Consider the following 14,877-nt stretch of genomic DNA (forward strand, 5'->3'; position numbering starts at 1 on the left):
GGGATGGGCAATAAATGCTGGCCAGCCGGAGATGCCCATGTCCCACAAACAAATAAAAAAGAACATAGCTGCTAGACTGGGATTGCGGCAGGGGTGATAGAACCAACAGGAGGGAAAAACATAATTAGCCTCTTCGTAACCAATCTGCCGGCTGCAGATGCATCTGCCCATGGCAGTATCGTAAGAATGACCACTGCACAGTGCTTGTGGAGAAAAGTCCCATCATCACACTGAGAATTACCTCCACTGTGTTGTGTGGCACTATCACCATTCACACAACAGAGACTTAACTGATATGGGACAGATACTGAATCAATCTAACAACTCCAGACTGGGTGTCTATAAGGTGCTGTGAGCCATCATCAGCCACGGGGCTGTATTCCAGCACAATCTATAACCCCATGGCCCAGCATATCCCCCACTCAAACATTACCAACAAGCCAGGGGATCAACCCTGGATCAATGGAGAGGGCAGCAGGGCATGTCAGGAGCAGCACCAGGCATACTGAAAAATGAGGTGTCCACCTGGTGAAGCTACAACACAGGAGCCCTGGTAAAACTGGAATGACTGAATCCCTGCAATGCAGGTGGTGGCCATTCAGCCCATCAAGCCTGCACTGACTCTCTGAGAAAGTACCTTAACCAGACCCTTACCCCATCCTATCACATTTACCATGACCAATCCACCAAACCTGCACAACTTTAGAGGTGAGTTACATGTGCAGGATTCCCAGTTCCTGGCTGCTTCTTGTAGTCACAGGGTTTATGTGGTTGGTCCCTGCTACCAGAGTTTTGAATGGACCTACCTTACATTAAGTTGATCTTTCTCTACATCCTGGTTATGACTGTGACACTATTTTCTGCACCCTCTCCTTTCCTTCTCCCCTATGTACTCTATGAACAGTATGTTTTGTCTATATAATGCACAAGAAACAATACTTTTCACTGTATCCCAACATGTGACAATAATAAATCAAATCAGAATCAGTTGTCCTCAAAAAGGTCAGCAGGACTCAAGGGCACAGCCTCAAGATGGGGGGGGGGGCGGGGAACAGTTTAGAATGGAGTTGAGGAGGAACTTCTTCAAAGGGTGGTGAATCTCTGGAATTCTCTGCCCACTGAAGTGGTGGAGGCTGCCTTGCTAAACATTTTTAAGTCACGGGTTGATAGGTTTTTGGTAGACAGGGGAATTAAGGGTTATGGGGAGAAAGTGGGAAAGTGGAACTGATCCACTTCAGATCAGCCATAATCTTATTGAATGGCGGGGCAGGCTCGAAGGGCTAGATGGCCTACTCCTGCTCCTATTTCTTATGTTCTTATGTAGCTTGTGGTCAAAAGTAACCTCCACGATCTTGCTGAGAGACAGGCTGTTGAAGCTTTTCATCTTGTATTCATCAGGACAAACACACAAATATCAAATTTCAAACACAACAATTTATCCTGCAAGAAAAAGGGCTGATGATCACTTGGCAACTCAACTCTAATTGGCTGAGGCTTTGCTATGGAGAAACCGATGGGGAACTACTGAATCTCCAAATGTAAAAAAGGCACAAGCCTTGGACATATTCCTTTTGTTTGTGGAGAAGGGTCCTTGTATGTAAATGTATGTGATTTCTAGTATGTATAAGTGAGCTTTACCATGTTATTGGCCAGGTTTTTAAAGAATTGGTTGTTAGTGTAGCTAGCTAACGGCACACTCAGGGTTGCTTCGTAAGTGTTGCTGAATTGGTGAATCATATCTAACAGCAGACACGTTGCTCTAGGGTTTAGTGCAGCTTGGTTGAGTACAGTCTGTATTTGTCCTATCCCAAATAACCAAAGGACGTGTTTGATTTATCTAGGCAATTGTTGAAATGTACAGACTGGCATCGCACCCACACTGAAATCCATACACACAACACTGCGCAACTGTACAGACTGGCATCGCACCCACACAACGCTGCGCAACTGTAGACTGGCATCGCACCCACATTGAAATCCACACACACAACACCGCGCAACTGTACAGACTGGCATCACACCCACACTGAAATCCACACACACAACACCGCGCAACTGTACAGACTGGCATCACACCCACACTGAAATCCACACACACAACACCGCGCAACTGTACAGACTGGCATCACACCCACACTGAAATCCACACACACAACACCACGCAACTGTACAGACTGGCATCACACCCACACTGAAATCCACACACACAACACCGCGCAACTGTACAGACTGGCATCACACCCACACTGAAATCCACACACACAACACCGCGCAACTGTACAGACTGGCATCACACCCACACTGAAATCCACACACACAACACTGCGCAACTGTACAGACTGGCATCACACCCACACTGAAATCCATACACACAACACTGCGCAACTGTACAGACTGGCATCACACCCACACTGAAATCCACACACACAACACCACGCAACTGTACAGACTGGCATCACACCCACACTGAAATCCACACACACAACACTGCGCAACTGTACAGACTGGCATCACACCCACACTGAAATCCACACACACAACACTGCGCAACTGTACAGACTGGCATCACACCCACACTGAAATCCACACACACAACACTGCACAACTGTAAAGACTGGCATCACACCCACACTGAAATCCACACACACAACACTGCGCAACTGTGTAGTCAGCTGAAGATGATTTTGGGCGGCTGCATGCTATTGGTGGAAAATACCATTTGTGTCGTTAGTCTATAATGCCGGTGTGAAACAGCTTGTTTAACCCACTGCTGATTCATTTTGCCTTTCCAGATAAGCTGAGATAGGCTGGCACTTTTCAGATCAGCAAATGGCAGCCTTTGGGCATTTGCACAATACACAGGGATGAGAATAGTCTCAGTCCTGCAAAATAGATTTAATGATTTGATTTATTGTCACGTTAACAGTGAAAAGTATTGTTTCTTGTGCACTATACAGACAAAGCATACCATTCATAGGGAAGGAAAAAAGAGTGCAGAATGTAGTGTTACAGTCATAGCTAGGATGTAGAGAAATATCAAATTAATCATCAAACCCCTATAGTGCAAAAGGAGGCCATTTGGCCCATCAAGTCTGCATTGACCATAATCCAATCCAGGCTCTTTTCCCGTAACATTTACCCTGCTAATCCTCTGTAGGGCCAATTTAGCATGGCCAATTAACCTAATCCACACATCTTGGACACAGGAAACCGTAGGACCCAGAGGAAACCCACACAGACATGAGGAGAATGTGTAAACACCACACAGACAGTGACCCAAGCTGGGAATCGAACACGAGTCCCTGGTGCTGTGAGGCAGCAGGGCTAACCACTGTGCAACCGCGCCAACCCATGTGAGGTCAGTCCACTCAAATGTCTGAGGAAAGAAGCTGTCCTTGAGTCAAAACAGACCTCCTGCACCTTCTGGATAAACACAAGAGTATGTTTGGACAGGTACTTGGCTCACCTGAAGGAAGTTAGTGATACTGACGATGAAGCTTAATAGTCAACAAAGTCTCAAAGCAAGTGCATTTCCATATGTAATTCATCTCAAGATCAAAGAAGAATTAGTACGATTGGTGTGTTAAAATTTATTTTATTGTTGCAAATTATTAACACTGCTGTGAAGTTACTGTGAAAACCCTCTAGTTGTCACACCAGCACCTGTTTGGGTACAGAGGGAGAATTTTGCATGGCCAATGCACCTAACCAGCACGTCTTTCAGACTGTGGGAGAAAACCAGAGCACCCAGAGGAAACCCACGCAGGCATGGGGAGAAGATGCAAGTGGCAGCTTTTGGGCAGAATACACAGGGAACTGATGAAAATAGAGTCCCGCAGGATGGCATTAACGATTTGATTTTATTATTGTCACATGTATTAACATAGTGAAAAATATTGTTTCTCGCACAGTACTCAGATAAAACATACCATTCATAGAGAAGGAAAGGAGAGAGTGCAGAATGTAGTGTTACAGTCATAGCTAGGGTATACAGAAAGACCTACTTAATGCAAGGTAGTCCATTCAAAAGTCTGATGGCAGCAGGGAAGAAGCTGCTCTTGAGTCGATTGGTACGTGACCTCAGACTTTTGTATCATTTTCCTGAAGGAAGAAGGTGGAAGAGAGAATGTCCGGCGTGTGTGGGGTCCTTAATTATGCTGGCTGCTTTGACGAGGCAGTGGGAAGTGTAGACAGAGTCAATGGATGGGAGGCTGGTTCGTGTGATGGATTGGGCTACATTCACGATCTTCTGTAGTTTAGAACATAGAACACTACAGTACGAACAGGCCCTTCGGCCCACAAGTTGCGCCGATCACTTCTATACCTACTAAGCCATAGACCTATCTATAACCCCCAATCCCATTAAATCCCATATACTCATCCAGAAGTCTCTTAAAAGCCCCCAGTGAGTTCGCCTCTACCACCACTGACGGCAGCCGATTCCACTCACTCGCCACCCTCTGAGTGAAAAACTTACCCCTAACATCACTTCTGTACTTTCCTCCCTGCACCTTAAACCTGTGTCCTCTCGTAGCGACCATTTCAACCCGGGGAAATAGCCTCTGAGAATCCACCCTATCTATTCCTCTCAACATTTTATAAACTTCTATCAGGTCGCCTCTCAACCTTCGTCTCTCCAGGGAGAAGAGTCCCAGCTCCCTCAACCTAACTTCATAAGGCATGCGGCCTGTGTTAGGATTGCAAGGTGAGTAAAGTAGGGATCCTATTTCCAAGATTGCTGATAAGGCCAAGCTTATAATGGATTAGGAAAAACATGTCTTTCTTTGCAACAACATTCAAATTCTGTACTCTCCCCAGAGAGAACTAGGGGGCATGGCCTCAAAATAAGGGGGAGCAGATTTAGGACTGAGTTGAGGAGGAACTTCTTCACACAAAGGGTTGTGAATGTGTGGAATTTCCTGCCCAGTTGAGGCTCCCTCATTGAATGTTTTTAAGGCAAGGATAGATAGATTTTTGAACAGTAAAGGAATTAAGGTGAGCGGGCGGGTAAGTGGAGCTGAGTCCACGAAAAGATCAGCCATGATCTTATTGAATGGTGGAGCAGGACTGAGGGGTCGAATGGCCTACTCCTGCTCCTAGTTCTTATGAATGTTGGTGGGGAGAAATCGATGATGAAGAACTCTCCACCTGAAAGGATAATAGTGGCAGATACCGTCACCTGGTTGAAATGGTGTCTGGTTATCCACCTCCAGCATCACCAATCAAACACTGGGATTAGGCTGGGAGGCTGATTATTCAGCTAGCACAGACACAATGGGCAGAGTGGCCTTTCTCTGTGCAGTAAATTTTCTATGATTCTGTCTGTGACCATCAGCCCAAACTACATATGGACCCGGATATTTAGTGTACACCTCCCTTTCTTCTTCTGTGCGAGTCCACTCACTGTCTGTGTGTCTCTGACTCCCCCAGCCCTCTCACTCTCTCCACCATCTTCTCACTGTGATATTGAGAGGATATCCTGCATACTGAGCAGCGTTGCTGACTCACAGCTGTCACACCAGAGTTTCTGGTAAACAGGATGCAGATTTAATACCAGCTGATTGAGGAAACGGAACCAGCGGAGTGCTTTTACTCCCCCTGCCACACAGGGAGTCAGGACCTGACATTCTCCCCACACTCAGACTTTAGATTTTCTAAGTTTAAAAGCCAGCTTAAAGGATTTAAATTCAGTTATAAAGAGAACTAAAAAGCTGGGATCAGTAACCACATCAGACAGTCATACAAGCCCGAGTGGATTCACTAATATCCTTTCAGAAAGGAAGTGTGCTGTCCTTACCCAGTTTGGCTTCTATGTGACTCCAGCTACAAACCAATGTGTTGATACTTTAACTGTTGCCGTGAGGGTCCAGCAAGATACTCAGTTAACCGTGACAACTAGGAAAGCAGCCCACCCTTACTTTCATATGACAAGGTGGCAATAATTACCAACCTTGCCAACAGCGCCCAAAAACAGAGGCAGCTTTGGATAGATTCCAGCACGGAGTCCCAATCTGTGGACTTTAATCAGGACACTCGCTGGTTTCCATCCAGTGATCCCTGGGTTAGAGAGAGAGAGAGGAAATCAGGCAGGGTCCCTGCTCCTGATCACTGTCCAGTGATCCCTGGGTTAGGGAGAGAGAGAGGGGAAATCAGGCAGGGTCCCTGCTCCTGATCACTGTCCAGTGATCCCTGGGTTAGAGAGAGAGGGGAAATCAGGCAGGGTCCCTGCTCCTGATCACTATCCAGTGTTCCCTGGGTTAGAGAGACAGGAAATCCATCATTATGAAGTACTTCGAAAGGCTAGCTCTGGCACAAATCAATTCCAGCCTCCTGGACTACCTGGATCCACTACAGTTTGTCTACCACAGCAACAGGTCCACAGCAGACACCATCTCCCTGGCCCTGCACTCAACCCTGGAACAGAGTTAATAGTGAGAGACTGCTCCCTAGACTGGGTACGAACACAAGAGGTCATCAATTAAGGGTGAGGGGGGGGAGGTATAATTTGGAGGTAAGAGGAAGGTTCTTTACACAGAGAGTTGTGGGGGTCTGGAATGCGCTACCGAGTAGGGTGGTGGAGGCAGGCACGTTGGACTCGTTTAAGATGCAGTTAGATAGGCATATGAGTGAAACGGGAATGGAGGGATATGGTAGGGGCTATTAAATAGGGTAAACCTCGGGAGACACCGGAAGGGCAGGCTGTATAACTAATATGTTTTGTCTTTATTCCACAGGTGGAGGTCCACCTCGTGTCAAGCGAGGGGCATGCACACGGCAGGTTGTGCGTGGGCTGCTCTTGGAAGTCCAGGAGTGGCCTAGTACTTCATGTCGGTGTGTGTGCTTGATCCTGGACCGATAGACGGGCACCGCAACAGCTCAGTGACTAGCACTGCTAGCTGTGCAGATACATGGATTTGGGCCTGTGTCTGTGGGAGTTTGCGCATTCTCCCTGTGGTTGCGTGGGTTTCCTCCGGGCGCTCCGGTTTCCTCCCACACCCCAAAGATGTGCTCTTAGGCTAATTGGTTTCCACCAAATTGACACTATTTCTTCCCTGAATCTGACTGAGTAGGGTCCCATTCGTAGACATGCAGGGTGGAATAGGTGTAGGGCGATGCGGCGGCGCGGGCTCGTTGGGCCGAAGGGCCTGTTTCCCGTGCTGGGTTGTTCTTTAACACCTAGATAACAAGGGCATGTGTGTCAGACTCCTATTTATTGACTACAGCTCAGCCTTCAACACCAGTATTCCCACAAAACTCATCTCCAAACTCCGTGGCCTGGGCCTCGGCTCCTCCCTCTGTGACTGGATCCTGAACTTCCTAACTCACAGACCACAATCAGTAAGGATCGGCAACACCACCTCCTCCACAATCAACACCGGTGCCCCACAAGGCTGTGTTCTCAGCCCCCTACTATACTCCTTATACACCTGTGACTGTGCGGCAAATTCCCCTCCAATTTGATTTTCAAGTTTGCTGATGACACCACTGTAGTGGGTTGGATCTCAAACAGAGTACAGGAATGAGATAGAGAATCTAGTGAACTGGTGCGGCAGCAATAATCTCTCCCTCAATGTCAACAAAACAAAGGAGATTGTCATCGACTTCAGGATGCGTAAAGGAGAACATGCCCCTGTCTACATCAACGGGACAAAAGTAGAAAGGTCGAGAGCTTCAAGTTTTTAGGTGTCCCGATCACCAACAGCCTGTCCTGATCCCCCCATGCTGACACTATAGTTAAGAAAGCCCCACCAACGCCTCTACTTTCTCAGAAGACTAAGGAAATTTGGCATGTCAGCTACGACTCTCACTAACTTTTACAGATGCCCCATAGAAAGCATTCTTTCTGGTTGTATCACAGCTCGGTCTGGGCTCCTGCTCTGCCCAAGACCGCAAGGAACTACAAAAGGTCATGAATGTAGCCCAATCCATCACACAAACCAGCCTCCCATCCATTCATATGGGATATAGGGTCATTTGATAAAGTGGATTCATAATTGGCTCAGTTGTAGGAGACTGAGGGTGACGCTGCTTTAATGACTGGAAGCCGGTTTTGAACGATTGATTTATTATTGTCACCTGTATTAACATAATGTGAAAAGAATAGTTTCTTGTGCACTATACAGGCAAAGCATACCGTTCATAGAGAAGGAAAGGAGAGAGTGCAGAGTGTAGTGTTAGAGAAAGGTCTACACTTCCTGGCAGCCAGCATAATTAAGGACCCAACGCACTCCAGACATTCTCTCTTCCACCACCTTGCGTCGGGTAAAAGACATAAAAGTCTGAGGCTACGTACCGACTGACTCAAGAGCAGCTTCTTCCCTGCTGCTGTCAGACTTCTGAATGGACCCATCTTGCATTAAGTTGATCTTTCTCTACACCCTAGCTATGACTGTAACACTACATTCTGCACTCTCTCCTTTCCTTCTCTATGAACGGTATGCTTTGTCTGTATAGTGCGCAAGAAACTATTCTTTTCACAGTATGTTAATACAGGTGACAATAATAAATCAATCGTTCAAAACCGGCTTCCAGTCATTAAAGCAGCGTCACCCTCAGTCTCCTACAACTGAGCCAATTATGAATCCACTTTATCAAATGACCCTGTATCCCATGGGAATTTACCCTCTTTACAAGTCTCCCATGTGGGATCTTATCAAAAGCTTTGCTGAAATCCATATAAACTACATTGACTGCACCACCCTCATCTACACACCTGGTCACCCCCTCAAAAAGTTCAATTTAATTTGTTAGGTGTGACCTCCCTCTGATGAAGCCATGCTGACTCTCCCTGATCAAGCTTTGCCTCTCTGAGTGGAGATAGATGCTCTCCGTCAGAAGTTTCTCCAGTAGTTTCTCTACTGCTGATGTGAGACTCACTGGTGTGTAATTCCCTGGTCTATCTCTATAACCCTTGTTGAATATCGGAACCACATTAGCTGTTCTCCAGTCGTCTGGCACCCCCATTGTGCCCAGAGAGGAACTGATAATTTGGGTCAGTGCCCTTGCAATCTCCTCCCTTGTCTCCCACAGTGACCTGGACCTGAAGATTTATCCACTTTAAGGCTGCCAAGACCACCAATACCTTATCCCTCCCTGTGTCAATTTGCTCAAAAACCTCGCAGTCTCTCCCTGGATTCCATATCCTCATCCTCTTGGGTGAAGATAGATGTGGAGTATTCATTCAACACTCTGCCTCCATCCACAGACTGTCCCCTTGGTTCTTCATGGGCCCCACTCTTTCCCTGGTTATCCTCTTCCCAGTGACATACTTATAGAATATCTTTGGATTTTCCCCATTTTTACCAGCCAGAGCTTTCTCAGATCCCCTCTTTGCATTCCTCAGTGCTTTGTCAAACTCCACCCTGCACTTTTTAAACCTCACTAATGCCTCTAATGATTTGGTCCCCTTGTACTTTCTAAAAGTCTCTCTTTCCTTCTAGTTGTATCCTGAATATCTCTGGATATCCATGGTTGTCTGGGCTTGTTACACCTACCTAGCACCCTAGAGGGAACTAGGTAGTTGGGTTTGCTGGGTTTGCACCCTCCCCATTTCTTTTTTGAATGCACCCCCACTACTCTTCTGTAGATTTTCTCATTAGTAGCTGTTCCTAGTCTATCTTGGCCGGATAAACATAAGAAATAGGAGCAGGAGTAGGCCATCCAGCCCTTCGCGCCTGCCCCACCATTCAATAAGATCATGGCTGATCTGAAGTGGATCAGTTCCACTTTCCCGCTTTCTCCCCATAACCCTTAATTCCCTTGTCTATCAGAAACCCATTTACCCGTGACTTAAATATATTCAGTGAGGTAGCCTCCACCACTTCAACGGGCAGAGAATTCCAGAGATTCACCACCCTTTGAGTGAAGAAGTTCCTCCTCAACTCCGTTCTAAACTGTGCCCCCCCCCTTATCTTGAGGTTGTGCCCTCTAGTCCTGCTGTCCTTTCTAAGCAGGAAGAATCTCTCTACCTCTATCCTATCCATCCCTTTCATTTTCTTATATGACTCTATAAGATCCCCCCTCATCCTTCTAAACTCCAACGAGTACAGACCCAGTCTATTTAGTCTCTTTTCATAGCCCAACCCCCTCATCTCTGGTATCAGCCTAGTAAACCTCCTCTGCACTCCCTCCAAGGCCAAAATATCCTTCCACAAGTGCGCCAACCAAAACTGCACACAGTACTCCAGCTGCAGCCTCACCAGTGCCCTGTACAGTTGCAGCAAGACCTCTCTGCTTTTATATTCTATCCCCCTCGCTATGAAGGCCAGCATTCCATTCACCTTCTTGATCACCTGCTGCACCTGCAGACTGGGTTTTTGCGACTCGTGCACAAGGACCCCCAGGTCCCTCTGCACCGTAGCATGCGAAAAACTGCAGCAGGCGACGGTGCAGAGGGACCTCGGGGTCCTTGTGCATGAGTCGCAAAAACCCAGCCTGCAGGTGCAGCAGGTGGTCAGGAAGGCGAATGGGATGCTGGCCTTCATAGCGAGGGGGATTGAATATAAAAGTAGGGAGGTCTTGCTGCAGCTGTATAGGGCATTGGTGAGGCCGCAGCTGGAGTACTGTGTGCAGTTTTGGGCGCCGCACCTGCGCAAGGATATTTTGGCCTTGGAGGGAGTGCAGAGGAGGTTTACTAGGCTGATACCGGAGTTGAGGGGGTTGAGCTATGAGGAGAGGCTGAATAAACTAGGCTTGTACTCGTTAGAGTTTAGAAGAATGAGGGGAGATCTCATTGAGACGTATAAGATGATGAATGGGATGGATAGGATAGAGGTGGAAAGACTCTTCCCGCTCAAAAAAGACAGTAGGACTAGGGGGCACAGCCTCAAGATAAAGGGGGGGCGGTTCAGAACGGAGTTGAGGAGGAACTTCTTCACTCAAAGGGTGGTGAATCTCTGGAATTCTCTGCCCGTTGAAGTGGTGGAGGCTGCCTTGCTAAATATTTTTAAGAAGCGGGTTGATGGGTTTTTGATAGGAGAGGGGATTAAGGGTTATGGGGAGAGGGCGGGAAAGTGGAACTGAGCCACGACAGATCAGCCATGATCTTATTGAATGGCGGGGCAGGCTCGAAGGGCCAGATGGCCTACTCCTGCTCCTATTTCTTATGTTCTTATGTTCTTATGCTGCAGCTTTTCACCCTTTAAATAATAATCCCTCCTGCTATTATTTCTGCCAAAGTGGATAACCTCACACTTGCTAACATTATACTCCATCTGCCAGGTCCTCGCCCACTCGCTCAGCCTATCCAGATCCCTCTGCAGACTTTCTACACCCTCCGCACAATTTGCTTTTCCACTCATCTTTGTGTCATCAGCAAATTTCGTCACCCTACACTCAGCCCCCTCCTCCAGATCATCTATATAAATGGTAAATAGCTGAGGCCCCAGCACCGACCCCGGGGCACTCCACTAGTCACCAACCGCCAATCCAAATAGCACCCATTGACCCCCACTCTCTGCCTCCTATTAGACAACCAATCCTCTATCCACGCTAACACCTTACCCCCAACCCCGTACACCCTAACCTTCTGTAGCAACCTTTTATGAGGCACCTTATCAAACGCCTTTTGGAAATCCATATCCACCGGTTCCCCTCTGTCTACCGCACTAGTCACATCCTCATTAGAAATCCCATAAATTTGTCAAACACAACTTCCCCTTAACGAATCCGTGCTGTGTCTGCTCGATCAGACCATTCTTTTCCAGGTGCCTCGCTATTTCTTCTTTGATGACGGATTCTAGCATTGTCTTAAGACAGATTCTGTCTTATTTTACTAAAATCTGCTCTTCCCCAATCCAAAACTTTTTTTTGTAACTTGTCTATTTCCTTGTCCATATTAAGCTGAAATTGTACTATGTTGTGATCGCTATCACTAAAATGCTCCCCCAGCATTACTGCAACCTCCTGCCCAGCTTCATTCCCCAGAATCAGGTCCAGCACAGCTCCCTCCCTTGCTGAACCCTCCACGTATTGATTTCAAAGTTCTCCTGTACACATTTCAAGAAATCTACTCCATCCAAACTCTTAACACTGTTAATGTTGAGAAAGTTGAAATCACCTAATATAGTAACCCTCATTATTGTTTTTACACACCTCCACAAACTGAGTACATAAGTAAAATGCTGCAATTTCTACTGTTATTTAGGGGGTATGGCTCAGTGGTTGAGTATTTGGCTGCAGATCAAGAGGTCCTCGGTTCAAATCCGGGTACATCCTTCAGTACTTAATTAGATTGTTGGGCGGGCACAGTGGTTAGCCCTGCTGCCTCTCAACGCCAGGGACCTGAGTTCGATTCCCAGCTTGGGTCACTGCCTGTGTGGAGTTTGTACGTTCTCTTTGTGTCTGTGTGGGTTTCCTCCAGGTGCTCCGGTTTCCTCCCACAGTCCAAAGATGTACAAGTTAGGTGACTTGGCCGCGCTAAATTGCCCGTTGGTGTCAGGGGGATTAGTAGGGTAAATCTGTGGGACTATGGGGATAAGGACTGGATGGAATTGTAGTCGGTGCAGACTTGATGGACCGAATGGCCTCCTTCTGCACTGTAGGGATACTATGCTTCTATGATACTTGCTCCTCAACATTCCTCTGACTATCTGGGGGTCTATAATGTGGCTGTCCCTTTTTTATTCCTAACATCTACCCTCAAAGCTTCATTCGATGCTTCCTCAGAGATATCATCTCTCCTTACTGCAGTAACTAACTCTTTAATTAACAATGCAATGCCTCCTTCTTTCTTACATCCCCCCCCATCTCATCTGAAGATTCTATATGCCAGAATGTTGAGTTGCCAATCTTTCCTTTAACCATATCTCTCTGATAGCTGCTATATCACACTTCCATGTGTCAATCACCACCCTCAACTCATCTGCAACATTCCCGGTGTTGAAGTAAAGGCCATCCAGCCTGGCCTTAACTCCTCTGAAACTTAATACAGCTGTGCTCCCTCTGACTTGTTACTGTGAAAATCCCCTATTTGCCACATTCCAGCACCTGTTTGGACACACTGAGGAAGAATTTATGCTGCTAAACAGCCTGTCTTCCGTCTGAGAGAGGAAACCAGAGCATCCGGAGAAAGATACAGGGATAACATGCAGACTCCGCACAGACAGTGATCCAAACCTGGTGCTCTGAAGCAGCAGTGTTAACCATTGTGCCACCAGATGGGTTTTTACAGCAATTGACAACTATTTTCATGGTCATCATTAGACTTTTTTTTCCAATGAATTCAAATTTCACCATCTGCTGTGGTGGGATTTGAGCCTAGGTCCCCCTGAGCAATTGCCCTGGGTCTCTGGGTTCCTAGTCCAGTGACAATAACCACTATGCCACTGCCTCCCTGAAAAGTGGAGGTTTGGACATGGTAAGTATTATATGGGGGAGGTAAAGGGGAAGAGGAAGTGAGGAGGCTAGTACAACCTTGGAAGAGAGCAGAGTGACAGTCTTTAAACAACAGATATACAGAGTGCCAACACCAAATAGTGGAGAATGATACTGGAGATTAAAGAGTAGATAAAGTCAGGAGTTATACCCACCTTTCCTTAGCTGCTCAACAATGAAGGAGAAGCCATTAGTCCGGGGGTGGAGAACGTACTCGTATAGCGGCAGCCCACGAGACGTAGCAAATGCGTCACTCCGTGCTTTGGTGGAAGCTGAAAAAGAGCAGCATTATGAATAAATCCCAGAAGAGTGAGGTAGTTAATCCTCATCAGCACCGTCTGTCTCTCAGACTGAGAGAACCCAGAGTCGAGTGAGCTGAGAAGGTGGGCTTAGGGGACACAGGGAAGAGGTGAATGAAAACAACTGTCGATGATTATAGAAAACCCATTTGTTTCACTAATGTCTTTAGACAGTGAGAACAAACCAAGTTTCTTCAACCTTGTCTGCTTTGATGTCAAGAACTGCCACTCTCACTTCTTTTGTTCCTGTTTTGTTTAAAGATCTAACGATGTCAGGAACTGTGTTTATTTAAATGATCTATTGGATGTGGGTGTCCCTGGCTGGCCCAGCATTTATAACTCATCCCTCGTCACTCCTGAGTGTCTTGTCGGCCATTTCAGTGGGCAGTTGCCATGACTCTGGACTCACGTGGGACAGACTGGGTAAGGACAGCAGATTTCCTTCCCTAAAGGACATTAGTGAACCAGATGGGTTTTCTACAACAATCGACAATTAATTTCATTTGACCTTTACGGGATTCGAACTTGGATCCCCAGAGCGTTGCACTGGGCCTCTGGATTACTAGGCTATTGACAATACCACCATGCCACTGCCTCCCATGGCACTACCAAAGTAAAGTGCAAGTAAACAGATGAGATGAAGATTGGTGGAGTTGCTGATAGTGCCAGGGATTCTCACTATACAACAGGATAAATAGATTGGAGACTTGGTCCCAGAAATGGCAGATGGAGTTTAATCCAGACAAAAGCGAGGTGGTGCATTTTGGAAGATCAAATTTAGGTGTGAATTATACTGTAAATGGCAGAACCCTTCAAAACGTTAACATACAGAGGGATCTGGGCGTACAGGTCCACAGTTCCCTAAAAGTGGCAACACGGGTGGCCAACGTGATTAAGAAGATATACGACATGCTTGTCTTCATCAGCCGGGGCACTGAGAACAGGAGTTGGGAAATCATGTTGCAGCTTTATAAAACCTTGGTTAGGCTGCATTTGGAGTATTGTGTGCAGTTCTGGTCACCACACTACCAGAAGGATGCGGAAGCTCTGGAGAGAGTGTAAAGAAGGTTCACCAGGATGTTGCCTGGTCTCGAGGGTGTTGACTATGAGGAGAGGTTAGAGAAACTGGGATTGGTTTTACTGGAAAGATGGAGGCTGAGGGGAAACCTGATAGAGGTCTACACAATGATGAGAGGCACAGATA

The 14,877-nt window shown here is 46.8% G+C and overlaps 1 protein-coding gene and 1 non-coding gene across 2 annotated transcripts in view; one reads left to right on the forward strand and one right to left on the reverse strand.

Moving 5' to 3' along the window:
* lclat1 (lysocardiolipin acyltransferase 1) overlaps positions 1–14,877 on the reverse strand; it is a 55,150-nt gene that overhangs the window by 3,058 nt on the left and 37,215 nt on the right. The window contains exon 5 of the mRNA XM_080183873.1: positions 13,530–13,646. Within this exon, the coding sequence (XP_080039999.1) occupies positions 13,530–13,646 (117 nt within the window). The remainder of the gene's footprint in view (positions 1–13,529; positions 13,647–14,877) is intronic.
* trnac-gca (transfer RNA cysteine (anticodon GCA)) lies at positions 12,145–12,216 on the forward strand. The gene has a single exon. It is a non-coding gene; the product is annotated as a tRNA-Cys (tRNA).

This window comes from Carcharhinus amblyrhynchos, unplaced genomic scaffold (assembly GCF_965287045.1).
Source record: "Carcharhinus amblyrhynchos unplaced genomic scaffold, sCarAmb.v2.hapA scaffold_454, whole genome shotgun sequence".
NCBI classification, from domain to species: Eukaryota; Metazoa; Chordata; class Chondrichthyes; order Carcharhiniformes; family Carcharhinidae; genus Carcharhinus; species Carcharhinus amblyrhynchos.